The sequence below is a fragment of the Cryptomeria japonica genome, chromosome 3 (genome assembly GCF_030272615.1).
Source record: "Cryptomeria japonica chromosome 3, Sugi_1.0, whole genome shotgun sequence".
Classification (NCBI taxonomy): Eukaryota; Viridiplantae; Streptophyta; class Pinopsida; order Cupressales; family Cupressaceae; genus Cryptomeria; species Cryptomeria japonica.
Window position 1 is genome coordinate 312,874,168 of NC_081407.1, and position 21,039 is coordinate 312,895,206.

The following is a 21,039-nucleotide window of genomic DNA, read 5'->3' on the forward strand; positions in this document are numbered from 1 at the left end:
AACCCATCTACTCGTCCTGTCTTATAATCTGAAGTGGAGATTCTATTTGTAGTTTGAAAACCTTGATATTGGGGAAAAGATAATGCAAAATTTCACCAATGAAGATTGTCAAACAAAAGCTAGAAGGAAACCAAATAAAAACAGTAGTAAATCAACCTTCCACATAATGGTCAATGAGATTTTAAAAGTACATTAAGCCTTTCTGTTTTGATCTGCAACAAAGCCAACTAAAAGACCAAGCAAACGCATTAAATGTAGCTAGCTTTAAAAAGGTCACTTTTCATAAACTCTTGCTCTTCACCTCTGGTAAAATACAACTTCATTCACTTGAATTGAAAAGCTGTAAATCATACAATTTATAACAATGATTATATTGTTTGCATGAATAGAATCCCTCCCTCTTCACTCTGGTCAACAATGTACCTATAAATGACTTGAGAGATTCAATTCCTTACACCAATAACCTTAAAAATATATAACTGGTGGTTGCTGGAGTTTTAAAAATAATAATGCTATGCCTGCGCCATGGTGTTTTAGGTGACAAAACCACCATGGAAATTCAGAACTTTATCATAAGTATAGAATTCAATAAAAATAATCACATTAGAAAAGTAAATTACAGTTTACACTCCATGCATGTGCTACCATACAAAAGTAGGTGCCATGGACCACTAGGATTTGTCATTGAGCTCTCATGACAAATACATATTGCCAAATCTATTAGAGAGCTCATGTTTGAACAGCAAAATCACAAGATTCATGTATTCTATGTTGCCACGTAACCATTCTGCATCACATAAATTGAAAAAACCATATATACCTTGCTTCCCAATCATTTGCAAATCACAGAATTGAGCAAGACTTCTGAGATTTTCTTTTCTTTTTCCTTTTCTGCTTGGGTGGTTGAAGCACCACCTTGATGGCTGCATCAAAGACAGCTTTTACATTCTGTAAAATAAAATACGACATGATTAGCAACCACAAATATCTCCTCTTAGGGTACATCCTTCTGATAATGTATTGTATATCAACATCAGTAAAGAAAAGCACCAAATACATATTGTTTTATTTTTATATGCAATTTATACATCTTTGAAGTGGTTTAAAGTTTAGCACAACAACTAGCTATTCACATCACCTTTCCAAACAAAGCACAATAAGCGAACATATTCTATTTAAGGCAAAATATTAAACCATGCCCCCCCCTGCGGCCAAAAAAAGAGTTCCAAAATTGAGCATACATATCAACGTTATAATACCAGATTCTCCTCATTTAAGACCTCACCTCCCTGCACTCAATTCTCAAAATTTGTCCCCCAACTTGAATCTGAAATTCAAAATCAGTTCCAAAACTGAACACACAAATCAATGTTATAATACCAGATTCTCCTCATTTAAGACCTCACCTCCGTGCACTCAATTCTCAAAAATTATCCCCCAACTTGAATCTGAAATTCTAATTGTATTTTGTGAATATCACTTATCCCAATATCCTAAATTTGTGTGCTTCGGCTCTAATACCAACTAAAAAGAAGCAAGGTACATGGAAATGCTTCTACACCAATCAAGGTACTTGTGTTTGCTCTCTTCTTCCTGATGATGGACCATGGAGTTTTATCCGAAACATAGAGGAAATAAATTCACATAGTTTTTACCAGAAGCTATGCGCAATAACATGATGGGCTGTTGAAATCATATGACTACAATTGTGCAAATTCTTTTTATCTTTTTGACTACACAAAATAGAAACACGTATGAACATAAAATAAACAAATATACCAGAACACAAGTTGTACATAGGAAAAACACTTTCGGGAGAATAGTACAAAAAAAAAATCACTCCAAAGCAGCCCAATGTATAATTTAGTGAATCAAACAGTTTATAATACACTTGCAGAGCAAGCCTTCACATGGAGTAGCGCCAACAGACAAATCTAGAGTGAGTGCATCCACACAAATCAACCATACAAACAACTCCAAGCACCACTAAACAAATGAAGTACAAACTGGAAAGTGGAAACCATTAATGGTTTGGGGAAACAGGTTGCAAACCTAAGAGAGGTACGGCATCCAACTGCATGGGTTCAAATTCCAATGCCTCTCCTTGGTCTTGCTCCTCTTGGGTAGTTTTGGCATATTCCAACATTATCGTACATCAATGTAAAGACCCCAAAAAATCATTGTTCTCATTGTAATATTGATCATCATACCAACAATAAATGTTGGAGGTTGCATCCTTATTTGAACCAGAAAAATAAACCTAAGAACTCCAAAAAGTCCATGGCCACCATCCAAGAAGAGTTGAAAATTGAGGACAGCTCAAATATAGATGAGAATTTGGGATGCATAACCACAAGGACCATAATTTCAAACAAGAAACTAGAAGCAATAAACCAGCTATTCATTCTCAAACTCCAAGCGAAGCAAACAAGGATAAATGAGCCTGTAGACATCGCTTCCCAAGGCAATTTGATTTCAACTGATATAGTTAAGAAGCATGGTTTGTGTTGGTGAATGTTGAAATTCAAATTTTGAGTTTGTGTATATTTCAGTTTGCTATATGCATACAATGTGGGTCAAGTAGGGGCTGATGTAATTGCACTTAATGGATTTAATATTCTTTTTTCCCCTGGGATTTGATATTGTTCTTCAGAGTTTGATAAGGACCATAAATTCACGATAAGGGTAACAACTACCATGTGGATCACCTATTGTCACGCTAAGGAAGAAAGATGGCTCTTGGAAGATGTTTATTGATTACCCAACTCACAATAAAATCACTATTTAGAACCACAATCTTCTCCTAAGGATTGATGACTTGTTGGACCAGCTACAACAAACAAAATAGTTCACAGAAACGGATCTAAAATCAAGTTTCAAGTACAAATGAAACAGGGGGATTCATTAAAGACCACTTTCAAAACCTGCTACGAATGTTTAGTTCTTTTTTTCTGGTTTACGCAATTCACCTGCTACTTTTATGCATTTTGATTTAATGAATGATATTTTGATGGGATCCATAGATACATGTGTCAGTGTGTGTATCTAAACAAAATTCTGATTTATTGTTCTAAATGAGAAGAACATCTAATCCCCTTAGGCCAAGTTTTGAAGGAAAGACAGCTCGTACAACATGAAGAAATGTGATTTTGCAAAAGAATCATTGATATATTTGAATCCTGTGGTACAAGAGTTAAGAGTAGATCCTGAAAAGGTGGCTGATAGCCTAATACAAATAGGCTAACACCAAGGAGTGCAACAAAGACATGGAATTTTGTAGCTGCTATCCAATAGAAGAGCAAGTTCCTTGGTATATAGTTGCTCCTTTACACTCAATTGCAGCTAGGGATAAGCACTTTCAGTGGGGTAGGGTACATGATGTGTCATTTGAATTAATGAAGGATAGGATTTGCTATACTCTAGCATTAGCATTGCCAAATCTACAATTGCCATTTGAGGTTGAAATCAAATCTACCGAATATGTTATGGGTGTCATCTTGCTACAAGGTGGTAAACCTATTTGTTATCATTTAATGATTTTTACTTCAGCAGTAAGCATATTTCCAATGCATGACCATTAACAAATGGAGATACTATTTGCTTGGAAAAGAAACTATATGCATATTAACCATAAGCCAGTACAACATTTCGAAGTCCATAACAAGTTGCAACAAGCAAGACACTGTAAGTGAATGGGATTTTTGCAGCAATTCCATTTGGTGATCAACTCCAAGAAAAGATATACCAATGTTGTAGTGGATATGTTATCTAAGGCACCAATTTCTAAGCCCCTAACAGCTATCATTATGATAGCTCAACGTGATCCTATCATCAAAGACCTATGGAGAGGAATGTGAAAAAACCTCAAATTTTGGGAAGAAGTCAAACAGCAAGAAAGCCAAAAAGTTGCTAAGGACAAAGAGGCCATCTACTTCAAGGATGGGCTATTGTATAAGTTGGGTAAGTTGTGTGTGCCAAGGGCACATGGGCACATAGGTTTCTAGTTTCTAGAGTTACAAAATGTATCAAATGGTTTCTAGTTTCCTATGTTACAAAATGTATCAAATGAGTTTGGTGAGGTCTATGCCCCTAGAGGAGTTGAGGGGTAGCACCCCACCACCAAGCCTAATTGACGACCTTCAAACCACACAGCCCCTCATGTCACCCACCATTTTTGCAGCTTTTTCAAAGATGAAAAACGAAGGTTATAAAATCCAAAAAATGACATTTTTGGAGAGTTCAACATGGTGAATATGGCTTTTAAGGGCAAAAACCCATGTTGTTACATTGATTTTTTCCATGTTTTCTGCACATTTTTGGCATTCTTTTGGGAGGGGAATACAAAACTATTGGACTTGCCCAATTTTTAATAGAATATTAAAATAATGTTAATTTTAGTATTAATGCTCAATAGTGTATATTCTATTTTAGTCAGATCGTCTTCGATCTTCTCAGCAGTTTCTTATTAGAAACTTGCTATTCTTGTAAATATCCTTGTATTATTTATGAGCATCTTGCTCATTCTGATATTTAATCAATTCTTTGAAATCCATTGCGTGTCTCGCATTGTTTTATGGTATCAGAGCTATAGGAGAAATTTTTTCGAAAATTTTTTAATCCTAATTTCCAATTAGTGGAAATTTTCGAAATTATTTTCTGAAAAAATTCATCAAAGTTTTTTTTTGCCTAGCTTCTGGGGTTGTATCGTCGCGTTTTTCCGCGACCTGTGTTCGCGCGACCTGCAGGGTCGTCACGTTTTTTTCCCGCGACCTGTGTTCTCAACTCGCAGGGTCATCGTTTTTTTCGCGACCTGTGTTCGCAAGGTCGTCGCGTTTTTTCGCGACCTGTGTTCGCGCGCCTGCAGGGTCGTCTGCAACCTCCTGCACTGTTCCGCGACCTGCACCCTTCCCTCGACGTCGAGACCTCTACCCTCGGCGATCGCGGCTCTGTCTCCGGCGGTGTCCGCGGCTCTGTGCGTGCTCTGGGCTCGTTTCTGTGTTCCGCGTGAGGCCATCTCTACTGGTGGCACGACTGTGTATTCCTCCCCGAGCCAAGTCTTCTCCGGCCTGCAGACTTTCTGTGAAATCCATGGCTCCCAAGACCTTCGAAATTTTTTTCGATTAAGGTGTTCACCTTCTGTTTTTCATCAAAAATAAATTTTTCTTGCAAAATCTTGCTGGGTTTTTCGAAACCTAATCTGGGTGGTTGTCCATTTTTTCTGGGTGCCTTGATCTTCGTGCCTCGATTTTCGAGCCCGCAGATTCAGATTCTGACAGCAGATTCCTTCTGGGTTTTTCGCACAAATTTGTGGGTTGTCTTTGGATTTTTTTGGGTCAGCTGGACATTTTTTTTGGGAAACGTGCAAATGGCTTCTCTCACCAATCTGATGTTAGAAGGCAGTCAACGCTTTAATGGTCACAATTACAACATCTGGAAACAGCGTATGTTGACCATTTTTGAATATAGGCGTCTTGACCAGCTTGTGTTGGGAAGAGCTCAGTCCTGGTACACCTGGTGCAGATCAAGATAAGTTTGATGAACGCAATCGGGAGGCAGTTATGCTTCTCAAACTCTCAGTGACTGATGATCAGTTACCACAGATTCCTTCCGGCAAGACAACTTCTGACATCTGGAAGCATCTGAAGGAATTGCATGAGACATCCGACAAGAGCCGAGCATTCTTTCTAAAGAATCAACTGTTCTCCATTATGATGGACGAACGTATGTCCTTACAGGAACACCTCACGAGGATTAAGGACATTCGAGATCAGCTCGAAGCTATTGGTCGGACTATGGAGGAAGAAGACATGGTAGTAATCACTCTGAAAAGTCTTCCGAAATCGTATGAACACTTCATTGAGACCCTCAATATTACTTCCACTAATGTTGATCTGAAGTTTTCAGAATTGTGCACCAAACTTCTACAGCAGGATCGCTGCAAACAACAGTTTGGTAGTGGTACTACATCAGCCTCCTCGGAAAATGCCTTCACAGCTCGATCCTTTCAGAAGGATAAAGGCAAATTCCAGTCCTCTCAGTCTTCTCAGCAGAAAGGCTCTTCTCAGACACAGGATGGAGCTAAGAAGAAGAATGTGCAGTGCAATTACTGTCACAAGTACGGCCATATGAAGAAAGATTGCCGTCAGAGGCTCGCTTCTGAACAAAAGAAGCAGGGAGGGTCACACCAGAAGGCGCATGTTGCTGAACATTCTGAGCAGAAGGAGTCTGCCTTTTATGCCTTTATGGCTAAGAGGTCTTCAGATCATGCCAGGTCTTCTGCTTGGTACATCAACTCTGGTGCATCACGTCACTTTTCTCAGTGACTGGTTTACAGACTTCTCCCCTTTCAGTGATTCCGTTGTATTTGGCGGAGGTGAGGAGTATACAGTTGTTGGCAGAGGCACTGTTCAGATACAGTCTGGTGGCAGGACTCTCCTTTTTCTGAATGTGTACTATGTTCCTAGAATGGAACTTAATCTGCTCTCTGTCAGCCAGATTATGAGGAATTCTCCTCAACTAGATGTGGTGTTTAGTGCTCACAAGTGTTCCATCATTGATCGGGAGACTCGTCTTACTGTTGCTGTTGGTCTAGAGGATCATGGCCTATATAGGCTTCTTGACACTGGTGATTCTCCTGAAGTGGCTCTGGCAGCTCGTGTTTCTCCTCTTAGCACTTTGTGGCATCAGAGATATGGACATCTCAACATTCAGTATCTCTCTCAGCTATCTCGAGAGGGACTTGTTTCAGGGTTACCTGATATTCAGACTCAGCATCTTGGAGTCTGTGGCACCTGTCAAGCTGGCAAACAGCATCGGACTTCATTCACACATGGAAAGTCTTGGCGCGCATCTAAGGTACTTCAATTACTTCATGCTGATATTTGTGGTCCTATGAATACATCTTCTGTTACTGGTTGCAAATACTTTTTGCTTATTGTAGATGATTTTAGTAGAAAGATGTGGGTGTACTTTCTTAAACATAAATCAGATGTATTTAGTATCTTTCAGAAGTTTAAGTCCTTTGTTGAAAAAGAGTCTAGACATAGTATTATTACTCTTAGGACAGATAACGGGGGGGAATTTTGTTCTTCTGCATTCTCCAACTTCTGTGATACCCATGGCATCAAACGCCAGTTGACTACACCCTACACTCCTCAGCAAAACAGTGTTGTCGAGCGTCGCAATCGTACGGTTGTTGAGATGGCTCGCTCTATGTTACAACACAGGAGTGTTCCGAATAAGTATTGGGCTGAAGCAGTGTTTACTGCTCTCTACCTTCTTAACCGTTCTCCTACTCAAGTTGTTAAGGGGAAGACTCCAGAAGAGGTTTGGTCTGGTCGGAAGCCTCAGATCAGCCACCTGAAGGTTTTTGGCTCTATTGCCTATGTTTGGATTCCAGATGCTAAGCGCTCCAAGTTGGATTCCGAAAGTCAGAAACTCATGATGACAGGATACAGTGATCACCATAAGGCCTACGAACTGATAGATATAGACACTGAACGTCTTATCTTCAGTCGTGATGTTGTATTTGATGAAGATAGAGGATTCTTTCAGTCCCCTTCTTCTGAGCAGAGTTCTGAGGATCAGCCTCACAGTGTTCTTATTCCATTAGGTTCCCCTGATGGGAGGGATGATGCAAAATCTATTTTCGATGATGCACTACCTGAGTTCCCTCCGGAGAATAATCCTCCTCTTGCTGCTCCTGTTCTTGATCCTGAGCCTCTTCCAGCGCCTCCAGATGTTCGCACTTCTACTCTCCGGCCTAAATGGTGGGCCAAGACCATTGGTGATCTCAAGGATACTGAGCTCATTGAGGGTAGAACCTCCCGTAATAAGAGCAAACAGCAGCATACAGTCAATTTTGCTCTCATGGCTAACATACAAAGTGTTTTTGAGCCTCAGACATATTCAGAGGCTAAAGGTATACCTGAGTGGGAACAGGCTATGGAAGCTGAGTTCCAAAGTCTTCAAAAGAATCATACTTGGGCCATTTCTGATCTTCCTTCAGGGAAGAAGCCCATTAGCTGCAAATGGGTGTACAAAGTAAAATACAAAGCTGATGGAACCCTAGACAAGTATAAGGCTCGTCTTGTTGCTCATGGGTTCTCACAGAAAGAAGGCATTGACTACGAGGAGACTTTTGCTCCTACAGCCAAAATGAGTACCATACGGCTCGTTCTTGCCTTGGCAGCCCAGTTCAGTTGGAAAGTCCATCAGATGGACGTCAAGAGTGCTTTTTTGAATGGTGACTTACAGGAAGAAGTCTACATGACGCAACCCCTAGGATTCAAGGTTGTTGGTCAAGAACAGAAGGTCTGTAGACTAGTCAAAGCACTCTATGGTCTGAAACAAGCTCCTCGAGCTTGGTACATGAAAATTGATAAGTACCTGACAGATCATGGTTTTCAGCGGAGTCCATCTTATGCAAACTTGTATATCAAGCATTCTAGTAATGATATTCTGTTTGTAGTTGTCTATGTGGATGACTTAATCATTACTGGCAGTTCAGCACATTTGATCACTGGGATCAAACAGGATTTGTGCCGCACCTTTGATATGACAGATTTGGGACTTCTACATTACTGCTTAGGAGTTGAAGTCTGGCAGACTAAGCACAGTATCTTTCTCTCTCAGTCCAAGTATGCCAGAAGTCTTGTGGACAGGTTCAGAATGCAGGATTGCAAACCTGCCTCTACTCCTATGGAACCCGGGCTCAAACTTTCAGCTCAGTCATCCTCACCAGTTGTGGATGAATCTTTGTTCAGGCAACTAATGGGCAGCCTCATCTATCTTACTGCCACTAGACCTGACATCAGTTTTGCAATGAGCTACATTTCACGCTTCATGACAGCTCCCAAGGCTGATCATTGGATAGCAGCGAAGCGTGTGCTGCGTTATGTGAGTGGCACTCCTGATTATGGACTTCTGTACACTCGGAGTTCTGATCCTATACTCAGTGGTTACACAGATTCTGACTGGGCAGGTTCGGTTGATGACCGTAAGTCTACAGCAGGGTATGTGTTTAGTTTGGGATCTGGTGCTGTCACATGGACTAGTAAGAAGCAGCAGGCAGTGGCTCTCTCCTCGACAGAAGCAGAGTATCGGGGAGCAGTTAAGGCATCTTGTGAGGCGGTTTGGCTTCGACGAATGCTTGCGGATATGCATGTCTCCCAGGCAGGTCCTACTCCCTTGTTCTGTGATAATCAGGGAGTGCTCAAACTCGCCAAGAATCCAGTCTTCCATGAAAGAACCAAGCATGTAGAAACGCATTGTCACTATATTCGACAGCTGGTTGAAGACGGATCCATCCAGTTGCTGTATGTTCCTACCTCGGAGCAGTCAACAGACATCTTCACCAAGCCCCTTGGTCCTGATAAATTTGTAAAATTCAGGGGGTCTATAGGTGTAGTTAATAGATTGAGCATTAAGGGAGGGTAATAGAATATTAAAATAATGTTAATTTTAGTATTAATGCTCAATAGTGTATATTCTATTTTAGTCAGATCGTCTTCGATCTTCTCAGCAGTTTCTTATTAGAAACTTGCTATTCTTGTAAATATCCTTGTATTATTTATGAGCGTCTTGCTCATTCTGATATTTAATCAATTCTTTGAAATCCATTGCGTGTCTCGCATTGTTTTAATTTTTAGCTAGTGTTTTGAATAAATCAGCACTTGGGCTTGGCAAGTTAAACTTGTGAAAACTCCCCAACAAAAAAATTGCGCAAGTACTCACGAAGTTGGCATATTGTCCTAAAACTCGAGTAGAAGTTGCAATATCAAGAGACCATGCAGATTGTGCTGCACCACTAAATCCAAATTTATAATGAATGGGTTGTCTGTTGTACACTCATCTTTTGATGCCTACTAGACCATGGAAAAGCATTATCTGGAAATGATTATATATTTATTGTTGTTAATAGATTTAGCTCAATGTGCATATGAATTATAAACCCCATCAAAAAATACTATCACACAAAAAGAGATGGTTGATCGGATCTTTGTTAATGTTTGGGTGCATCACAAGATGTACAAACCGATGTTCCAAAGGGATGGGTCCCTGCTATTTTTTGACACATCCCCATACTGGGGACATTCCAAGGACTTGGAAACGCCTCAAAAACATCCTCAGCCATCCTCGATCAAAAAAATATTGGCCCTAACATCCCAGAAACATTGTGACTTCTTAGAGACAATTGTTAGTCCCAAAGAAAGTTGGGGATGTCAATGACACGTCAAAGACATCCCGACTGTCTCACGGACAGCCAACTATCCTCTTGCAATTACTCTCAATATTTTTATTAAAAATACCCAAAATATATTAAAAAACATTTTATTGTTCTTCTGTGGATCCTCACACCACTCTCAGCACTAAATGAAATATTTTGGTCTACAAAACAACAAATTTTCAAGCTCTTTATGGTTTATGACAGTCCCATGTTAGGGTTGACTTTGCAAGATTTGAAAGCAGTTTTCAGCCATTTCAGTTGGTAAAATAGCATGGTTTTAAAAGACAAAATCAGGCAAAATAATATCTAGGATTTCTAGCTCCATTTATACCTTTCAAGGTAGTGTATCAATACCAAGATGGTGATTTTCTATTACTGAAAACAACAGTTTTTAGTTGTTTTTGCAATCACAAATTTGCAAGTTTGCAACATATAATGGTAAAGGTTTCAGTCTTATTGAGGCAGCCTCCTTTCCAATCTAAATACAAAATCAGGCACTTGTTATTGCTTGTGTAAACCACTAAAATTCTGAAACAAGGGAGATACACTCATCAGTTGAACAAATTCTTTGCAAGTTAAGGGGCGGTAGCATATTTTCTATGTTTTTTTTTCATTTTGTAGTTGGAACTTGCAGTCTTTGGGCATTTTCTTGTAAATGTTATGTATTAAAAATCTATAATGTATATGATGAATTCCTTATCAATGTAGGAATTTTTGAAATTTCCCTATTTTTTATTAGCTATCCCCTGCCGTCCTCTAAAATGGCCTCCATGAAATCCATCCCCGAAACCTGTCCCCCTGTCCCATATTATCCCTATCTCGGAAACTTGGAGGAGCACAGATACAAACTCATTTGTTTTAGACAAAGATACTTAGTTTGTTGGCACACTTTTGGTCCATTCCTTAAAGAAAAAATGGATACTAAGATCCAAAAGAATATTTCTTTCCATCCTCAAACAAATGGACCAATTAAAGATGTGAATAACTGACCTTTCATTTAAGTTTATTATCAGTGTTCCACGGGCGTTGGGGACAGGGGGACGGGGGGCCGCGTTTCCGGGACGGGGGGACCAAGGGCCTAAGTTTGGGGACGGCGGGGGGGGCGGTGGCGGGGTGGTGGTGCTGATATAGTTATACATATACATATAGTACTTGAAAAACTAGTTTTGAAAAGATGTATGACAGTATTACAGTATAAGAATTACATATTCAAATGAGACTCTAGGAAATTTGAAATACTAAATCTAAATACCAATTACCAAGATTTCTAAGTTGTGTTGTTATATGGAGCCTAATCAGACTCGGAGGTTAGATTTTCCCTACTTCTATCGGTGCGGTTTCCCCCTATATTTTTCAACGGGGGTTTGGGGGTAGCACCCCCAAGTTGGGGTCAAGGGGCATCGCCCCTTGCGGGGTCAAGGGGCAGTGCCCCGCGAGGCCAAAAATACTTTTATTATTTTCTAAAGGCATCAGGTGTTATTTTTCTATTGGCCCATGTCCAATTAGAGTTACCCCTTAACCCCCAAAAAACTTTAAAAAGTCACTTTTTTTTTAATTTCGATTTTAAACATTGCATATACGTGGGGGCGACAGGAGACGTCTGGGCGTCTCCCCGTCCCTTGAGAGACGTCTACACGTCTCTCGAAGGACAGGGAGACGTCTGGGCGTCTCCCCTTCCCTTGAGAGTCGTCTGCACGTCTCTCGAAGGACGGGGAGACGCCCAAACATCTCCCAAGGAGACGTGGAGGCGTCTCCATGTCTCTCTGGGAGACCCAGAGACGTCTCCCCGTCTCCGGCGGTGCTTGGGTGGTGGTGGCAGGACAGCGGGGGGCGTCACGTCCCCATCCCCCCGTCTCAGAGACGCGGCCAAAAGGGGGGAGGGGGGCGTGTCCCCGTGGAACACTATTTATTATTCAAACTTATAATGTTAATTTCATTCCACAAGGATAACAATACCTTCAAAAACTAAGTTGCCGATTCAAGTTCGAGAAACGGGTCGGGTTCGAGACCCTGGTTCGGCAAAAGTTTGAAAAAGGGTTTGGGTTCGTTAGTACAAAAAGTGTAAAACTTTTATATCTATATATTATATTATATTATATTATATTATATAATAGTATATATTATAATTCGATATTTTATAATATAGCATTGAATTTCAATTTTAAAAACCTTAAAATTTATAAACCCGTAATCATATCCTAGGCTGCCTCTCGGACCATCCAGTTAGATCGAGAGTGGTCTCAGTCGAAGATGGGATTACACGTCTATGGATTGAATGAGATTCAAGCTAGGGAAATGGTCGAATTTGCCAGCGGTGTATACTTTGACCGAGAGCTGCATCAGATAGAAGCAGGCGGAGTAGCTGCCGAGCTGTTCGGACTAAATGCCGAACCGTACACGAACCCTGAATCCAAATCATATTTAGGCAATACAGGGGCCTAAATAGCCGAGCCTGGTAACTTAGTTTAAAAAGATTAATGATGCCCAGTTTTGGAAAAAGAACAGATATAAAACTTACTTCTTGTTCTTCTTTTAAATATATATACATATATGTATGCAAGTGTGTGTATTATATTAGTCATCATAGAAACTTGAGTCTCCCCTACCTCCAACTTCCCATGTCCTGTAGACCCCAACATAGTAGAAACTTATTAGCACATTCAGGAAAACCATACTAGGCTTGTTTTGCAGAATCAAAACAAATATAGATAAGATCAGTTAATTGAAGATATGCATCAGGAGAACTTAGTAGCAACTTGGCCTAACCATATTGCTTCTATAGTAAGGAGCACACATAACATGTCTTTGAGTTCATATACTCCTTGAAAGCCATTCAGTAATTTATACCAGAGGACTTCCAAGATAATGTGCATCCTAATTTGTGATTCAGAAGGTAGCTCCTAGGAGCTGTAGGTAGTACTTGATTACACATTACATGGGATACAAATGGACATTGACCAAGTAAATCCTTAGAATCGATATTCTTTTCAAAAAAAGACCTCACCTTAAAATTTTGTAATGTCCCTGGTAGGGAGAAGCCCACAGGTGGACCAATTAAAGCTAAGTATAATCTTCTTGTTAAGAGACTCCTTCAAATGAGAGAGGAAAGGTTTTGGTTTTCTAGGTAAGGCCCACTTTCAATGTTCACAAGCTTCACTCAACCCAAAACTTCCTCCTTGAGTTCTTCCCATCATTTGTTCATACACTTGCTCAAACTCAAACTACCATGCTCACTTACTCAACACTTACTCAAACCCTTACTATAGGTCTAAACCCCAAATATAGAAACTCTGATCATACTGAGGTGTTGGGAGGTTTCCTTGAGTGTTTTCAAATGGTTTCCAATGGTTCTTCAAGACCATCCAACCTTGCACAAATCGGGTTCACACTTTTTGCAAAACAAGGCTAAAAGGGCATACTAGCCGAGTAGGCCTAATTTGGAGTATTTTGCTCATTTCGTTCAACGATGGCCAATACCACCTCGAGAGTTGATTTGGATGTTTATAACAATGCAAGCACTCTATGATTTTTCAGGTCTTAGGTTCTATGAGGTGGGTTTTGAGACTATCCTCAATTTTAGGCTTAAATGTAGGGTATGGTGAGGGTTTTAGTTCTTACACCATAGTATCTCACTCCTAAGCTTAGTTCAAGCCTCCACACTGCTGATAATCCTCTGCCACAACATACCAATGACTGCCCTGCCACTAACAACAAAGCATTATGCCAAACACTTGGCAAACAAACTGAAAAAGAACAAAAACATTGTCAAAATCACTGTTTTTCTGAGTCTTCTCACTGTTTTTCTGCAAGGCAGTTGGTTAGGGGCACAAATAGAACATCATCATTTACCACCAAACGAGTGTTTAACTCTGCCCCAACATTAAAAACAGTCTACCAACACAAGAAGGTAACTTTTGAGCGAGTTTTGAAGCAAAAACCCAATTATTTCCCAAAACAGGGAGTTGGCTGCCCTTCACAAACAGTGACACTTTATAATGCAAAATGGATAAAGTTTGGTGCTCCAATCCCTTCAAAAAGCTTCATGGGACAGGTGCAGACCTCTGTCCATGTCTTGTTTCAATATCTAGTGCTTAGAATCCAAATTTTGAGCATTTAGGAAGAATACTAGCCAAGTTAGACAACTTGCCTAATAAGTGCTCAAATTCACATTTTCCATCATGACTGACAGCAAAAACTTAAAATACAATATGTACAAAGGTCCAACTTGGTCTCCAAGGTTCATTCTTGCTTGGTTACCCATGGAGACCAAGTGTTTCAACCCATTTTCTTCAAAACCCCACTTCAGGGCAGCGAACTGGCAAAAACTAAAAGATTTTTTTTGATAAACCAAAACACAGTAAAAACCCTAACACAAAGAATGAAAAACCTTCATAAAACCATGACACAAACTCCCATGAAAGAACAGTACGGATATATTGCTCTGTACGGACCGTTACAACAGATTAAGCTTAAAAAGCATGAAAAACAGTCATATTTCATTAGTTTCCTCTTGCTAATACAAAGCCAACCCATTTACAATGTTTGAAGTGTCCTTATATAGGCACACTCAAACCATTCCAACCATTATGGTGTTCATAACTACCTTGTAGAGTGATTTTACAACTTTTTTCACTTTTTGTCAAAATGTTGCTTGACAACATTGGCAATTTTTGACTCTTAGTGCATTTTTGACCTACAAGACAAATATCTTCCACCTAATCATTTGAGATGGTGTCAAATCAATTAATACACCTACTCCAATTCCTTTCTAGGCTTGTTACAAGGTTTTGAGCATATTTTCACTATAATGCCATTTTTGGCTTACAAGGCACTATGGACCAAAACTGGAAAGAAAACTTGAGAAAAACTATCTAAACAAATCTAAGATAAACCTAGACCATAATGAAACCTAAAACACACACTTGGACTTTTACAATAGTCCTTTCTTCAATTCTTGATTCCATTAGGATCAAACAAGCCAAAATTGTGAAGGTGCTCCTACACCAGTCCCCTTTTTTAAAATAGGATTTAATAATATAAAATAACAATAAATTAAAAGAAGAGTTATGAATCTCTCAAACATGAGATATAAAAGGGATAAGAGATCATTTGACAAAAAAAAGAGGGGAAATGAATGGAAGCATGTGAACCAAGGAAGGATTAATGGAAGAAGAAAGGAATGGGAAGTAGAAAGGTTGTGTCTCTTTCAAAGGGCAAAAATTATGAAGGGTTGTACTAATTCAAGGGGTGGATATTGTGAAAGGTTGTGTCTCTTGCCAAAGGGCAAGCATGATGAAGAGATGTGACCTATCCCTCACATGGGAAGATATAAAGGGAGGAAGAATCATTTGAGGAAGAGATGGAAGGAGATCAATTTGGAAAATAATTTATTATTCTCAAAGGTAGCACTGAAGGGTGGTTGACTCAATTCTAATGAAGGGTGGTGACTTAAGGCTTATGAAAGGTGGTGATCCTTTCACCAATGAAGTCTAAAAGAGATCATTCCAATCATTCAAGGATCACTTATCAATCATTCAAATCAAGCAAACAATCAATCAGCAAATCATTCTGTCAAATCAACAATCACTTAATCATCACTCGCCAATACCTCAAATCATCAAATCAAAGGAATTCGTTCATTCAATCAATCAATTATCGAAGAGATCAGATTTGGGTATTAATAATTAAGTATACAGCAGTTCAATTCCATACGGTGGTTTTGGTATGAGTTCCCTATGCATAGCAACGTGAATACTATTTATATCTACACACTGGTGATTAATGATGCATCACTGTTTATGACTGTCTAATATAGCATAATGAATATTATTTCTATCTGTTCATTGCTAATTCATAATGTGCTGTTGCTTATGATTGTTTAATATATAGATATATAGAATACGTGACATAATATAGGATGTTCCATATATATTCTGTTTTTCAACCATGGTAGGTGTAATGAGGAATTTCAAGCAGGGGAACACAGATGGGGTCATCTTCTAGGTACGCCACCTCATGGTATAAGACCGGGGAGTCCCATGGGGCCAAAGGGGTACATGGGTACTGCCTTTGGGCTTCTAAAGGATGGACTTTCAGGGCACCCTATTGTGAATGCTCCTCATGCTCTCTATCACGTTAAATGAATGCATTAAGAATGTTCAATAATGGGAAGTAGGATATAAGTGGCGAGATTGAGGGGAACAGTTATAGGACACCTCACTAGGTACACCACCTCATATGGATGGCAAGGCCCACATGAGGCCAAGAGGGATGGTATATCCGCTCTTGGCCTAGGGTAGAGGATCTCTAGGGCATCCTATCAAGTCCTCTTATTCTAGCTTTCCTATGGCTGAATTTCCCCAATAAACTAGAAATATCTTATGACTAAGTTTATGTTCCTAACCCTAGCAGGAAAGTTACTTGGAATAGTGATTTTTGGGCAAAAACTAGGGAATTTACAAAAAGGGACATTACAAATTTCCAATTTAAAGACCATTAGGTTCTCACCAAGATAAATATATCTTTGTTTTAATATATATTTGACAGTGTTAATATGACTAACTTAAAAAATATTGAATACTATTTAACGAATACAAGTAAAACATATTTAGATAACACAAGTAAAACATCCTCTCAGCTTAATCAATCAAGAAGCCTTCTAAAAGTATTATAATGGGAATGATGAATAAATTGTCTGAGAAAATTCTAATCCTTTACCTGCTGTGTTTTCGAACTGCACTCTATATATGCAGCAGCACCAATCTGCTTTTTCAGCTCTTCCCCCTGAAAGACAAACAGAAATTAGAATTACAAAATTCATTTGATACAAATTACATTATCAAGGAAAATAAAACAACAAACATATATGGTGCATGTTACTCAATCATTATTGACTATAAATCATCATTAATCATTACTCAATATTTTGTCATAACCAAGAAGACATTTTCATCTGCATACGTTTGCAAGACACCATTTAATTGCATGCAGTATAAAAAAACATCAACAAAGAACTGGTTTCTTGAACACATCTGTCAACATAATGAATGAGGCATGTATTATGGAGTTCAGATCTTACTTGCTTAAGCTCTAGAAGCTTTAACTTATTTCTTTCAAATTATTACTGATACACCATTACCAAAGTTTATCCTACAGTAGGTTCATTGCAATGATACTAAAAATAAAAACCAAAGAGAATAAGGGCTCCCGATGGCTGCAACTCCTTCAAGCACTGTACACTCCCCTCCCACTTGTCTCCAACTTGCTAGGATCATTTGGTGCTGGTAGATGTGCCATGGCTGTCCCTCTGCTTTGCAAGTTTGATTGATCACTTCTCTGATATCTGCTAAGATTAGCAGCTCCCCTTAATGTTCTCCCCATCTTGGGATTCCTCCTACTTCTGTTTTCATTCATAGTGGTTGCTTGAGTGATGTCTGTAAGGATGCCACGAACGATGCTCTGTGTGCTCCTTCTGCCTTTTATTCTATATTAGGGATCTGAGATTAGTTCCAATAATCTTATAATATTCCTTTTCTGAGTTGGGGCTAAAAGTTTTGGAGTAAGAGAAGAGGGCTCCATTCTGAACTGAGGAACACTTATAGGTTTCACAATTTTCTGCCATGCCTTGCCAATCTCCATGCATAGATTTCTAAGTTTTGAACGTCCTTTCTTTCTTCTGATTTAGTTGTTTATCCAGGCACATAAGGTTTCTTCATTGGTGTTTGTGGAACAACTTGAGAATTCCTTCATTGGTGTTTGTAGAGGAAAGGCAATTCGAGAATTTATTCTAGGTCACTGTATTTAGAGCAAGGCTCCTCTCTGTTTAAAACTTTGGCATCTGGAGTTCAATTCCTCTTCTGATGCCTTCTCAAGGGTTCCATTTTGGTTTATGGTGCCTATGCTCTCCTTTTAGTTTTGGCTCTCCTCCAATTTTAAGGCTGTCAGTAATTCCCTGGGGAAGCTTATTTCTATTTCTCCAAATATGCTCACACTTACATCCAACCTTTGCCCATTGAAATGGACATTTTGAGGTGCTTGCCATAGAATTAGTCTCGAGATTTGCAATTGTATTAGGAAGAACAACTGGATTATTAGCAGACTGCCTTCAGGAATCGAGTTTCCTTTGCCCAAGAGCAGAAGCTATCCCATGGAAAAGCTTTAACAATTTCATTGTGGCTTCTGGTGAAAAGAGGCAGGTTTTCATACACTCTTTCCCCTCTTGTATCTCTTTGTGGTCCCAACTTTAAAGATTCAGTGATCTTAAGGAAGGTCTCTTCTAGGGTTGCTCCTTCCTTTCTACTTGTTACTAACATTTAGCATCATTATTATACAATGTTAGTTTTGGTTCCTCCTTGGCATCTCAAGTTGACTAGGAAACACAAAGATTACAAGATCTGCTTGTGCCCAGAAGGATACTTTATTGTGATCTTCACTATTAATTCTGATAAGAGACAAGATCTTTTAAAAAAGCCCCTATTTCTTAGCAAAGAAATGTAAGCTATTCATGAAGTATTGGCCTAATAGTCTCGAGCCTAGAAAGGAAATGTCATCTGAAGCCCCTGCAAGGATCTGCCTGATGCCCTTCCACACAAGTTGTGGATGGAATATGAGTTTCAAAATTTATGGGATTTCGAGAGAGAAGTAACATAATGTGCACTGATCCCCATGGAGCTTGAACTAGATCAATTGCTCTATAAAAATATCTACGTGAAGGTTAAAAGGTTTGAACAAATTCAACCAATAGATTATGACTTTCCTTTTATATCCAAAGCTTAACATGATTATGGTCATTAACAAGGTAATGCTCCCTGGCTGAAACCCCAAAACACAACTACAATCCCCAATTCTCAAAAGACAAATGATTCAGGATTTTAAAAGCCAAAGAAGAAACTTACAGTCAGAAAAAGAGTGGGAAAATTAAGCAAATAAGGGGAGGATATCAAGCAAAATCCAAAAAAATCAAATGAAGGTAGTGATGATTATGTATGTCTTCAAGAATGATCTAGAAACTAAGTTATCGGGTTCGGCACTGTTGTGAGGTATTCACACATCGCCCCGTTGCAAATGGGGACCCCTACTTTTTTGCTTTTTGGGGTTTGTTTCTAGGTCTTTTAGGGTTTTGTCTATTAGCCATTGCATGCTGAGTGTTGCCAGAGGGATCACTAAGATAGCAGGTTTTGTTTTAGCTAAAGGTGAGTCAGTGGATGCTCCGAGTTAGGGTCATCTTTGAAAGTCTTCCTTAGGACAAAGTTTTGCTCTTGTCGCTAATTGTGTCTTGTTTGAGTTTGAGGAGGTCAATGAAGCTTGGTGAGTGAATATCATCTTTGAAGGTCTGAGTTAAGTCAAAATGGTGAGTGATGAAGTCTAGAATGTCATCCTGATCCTGAAATTTGACCAAGTCTGGAAAATTGAAGAATCCTCCAAAAAACTAGATTTTGCATTATAACTCCTAGAGGTCCGAAACCACTCTCAAACATCCTGACAGTATATATGGAATATAACTTAAAGTATAAGTGATCTTATACTTAAATGTTATATTCCATAAATGAATCCTGACGGAGAGGCTAAAATGTCAAATTTCGCTCCTGACCCTTCCAAAGGGTCCAAAGCGAAATTTCACAAAGGAGCTAAATTCTTCACCTAAATCATTGAATGGTTGAGCAAATTCGCATGGATATGGAAGGAAATAGATCTAGGATCAAGACTAAGACAAAGTCAAGTCAGTTTGAAGGTGAATTGAGCATAGAATAGGAATTTCGCTCCTGACCCTTCCAAAGGGTCCAGAGCGAATTCCTCTACAAGACACTCTACATTGCCCAAAGCCATGAACTAGCTCATTCCCAGGCATTTGTGAAGGCAAAACACTTATTTGGAGTGAAAATGTGAAAATGAAGTCAGGATTTGAGCCCAAGGAGGAATTTTGCTCCTAACCCTTCCAAAGGGTCCAGAGCGAAATTCATATAAAACCCTATCTTTCACAAAATCTTGAGCAATGTGTCAACTTAAAGAGCAAATTTGCATGGTCATGATGGAAGGAAGTCTAACAAAGTGTGTCCAAGACATGAAAAGGAGAAAGGAAGTAAGAAATTAGCTCAAAATGAGAATTTTGCTCCTGACCCTTCCAAAGGGTCCAGAGCGAAATCCTCATTTGACCCTCAATTTTCGCCTAAGGCATTGAAAATGAAGATTTTTAAGCCAAGTGGATGGCAAGTGGACTTGAATATGGCGAGAGGAGGGTGAGTTTGATCAATTTTGAAGATGGATTGGATGGAAGAGGTGAGAAATCAATCAAGAATGTGAATTTCGCTCTTGACCCTTCCAAAGGGTCCAAAGCAAAATTCTTAGAAGACACCTTTTTCTTCCTTGTTTGCACTAAAAGTCTTGTTCTTTGGGCATGGTGGGGGTAGGTTGATATGTTCTTTCCTTAGGAAGTGATTGAAAGTGTTGAAAAGTAAGGATCTTGTCCAAGATTGTGAATTTCGCTCTTGACCCTTCCAAAGGGTCCAGAGCGAAATTCTTCATAAGCCTCATTTCCTTCCTTGTTTAGACTACCAACCTTGTTCCTTGGGCATATTTGGAAGGGAAATGACATGCCTTTGCCTTTTGAAGTGATAGAATGTGAAGAAGTGAAGGATTTTGGCCTAAAACTAGAATTTCGCTCCTGACCCTTCCAAAGGGTCCAGAGCAAAATTCTTAAAATCTATCTTTTCCTCTCAATTGTGTCTAGCCAAGTGTGGATCACGATTGAAGAGGTCCTTACGCATGGTTTTGAGTTGCTTATGATCACCAAACGTGAAGGAATTGAGCTAAAA

General features: G+C 39.3%; 1 protein-coding gene across 1 annotated transcript in view; it reads right to left on the reverse strand.

The window, feature by feature from the left end:
* Window positions 1-296: 296 nt before the first annotated feature.
* LOC131047956 (rac-like GTP-binding protein ARAC3) overlaps window positions 297-21,039 on the reverse strand; it is a 51,746-nt gene continuing 31,003 nt past the window's right edge. The window contains exons 6-7 of the mRNA XM_057981769.2: window positions 16,946-17,011; window positions 297-948 (exon numbers count right to left, since the gene is read on the reverse strand). Of these exons, the coding sequence (XP_057837752.1) occupies window positions 844-948; window positions 16,946-17,011 (171 nt within the window). The 3' untranslated portion in view covers window positions 297-843. The remainder of the gene's footprint in view (window positions 949-16,945; window positions 17,012-21,039) is intronic.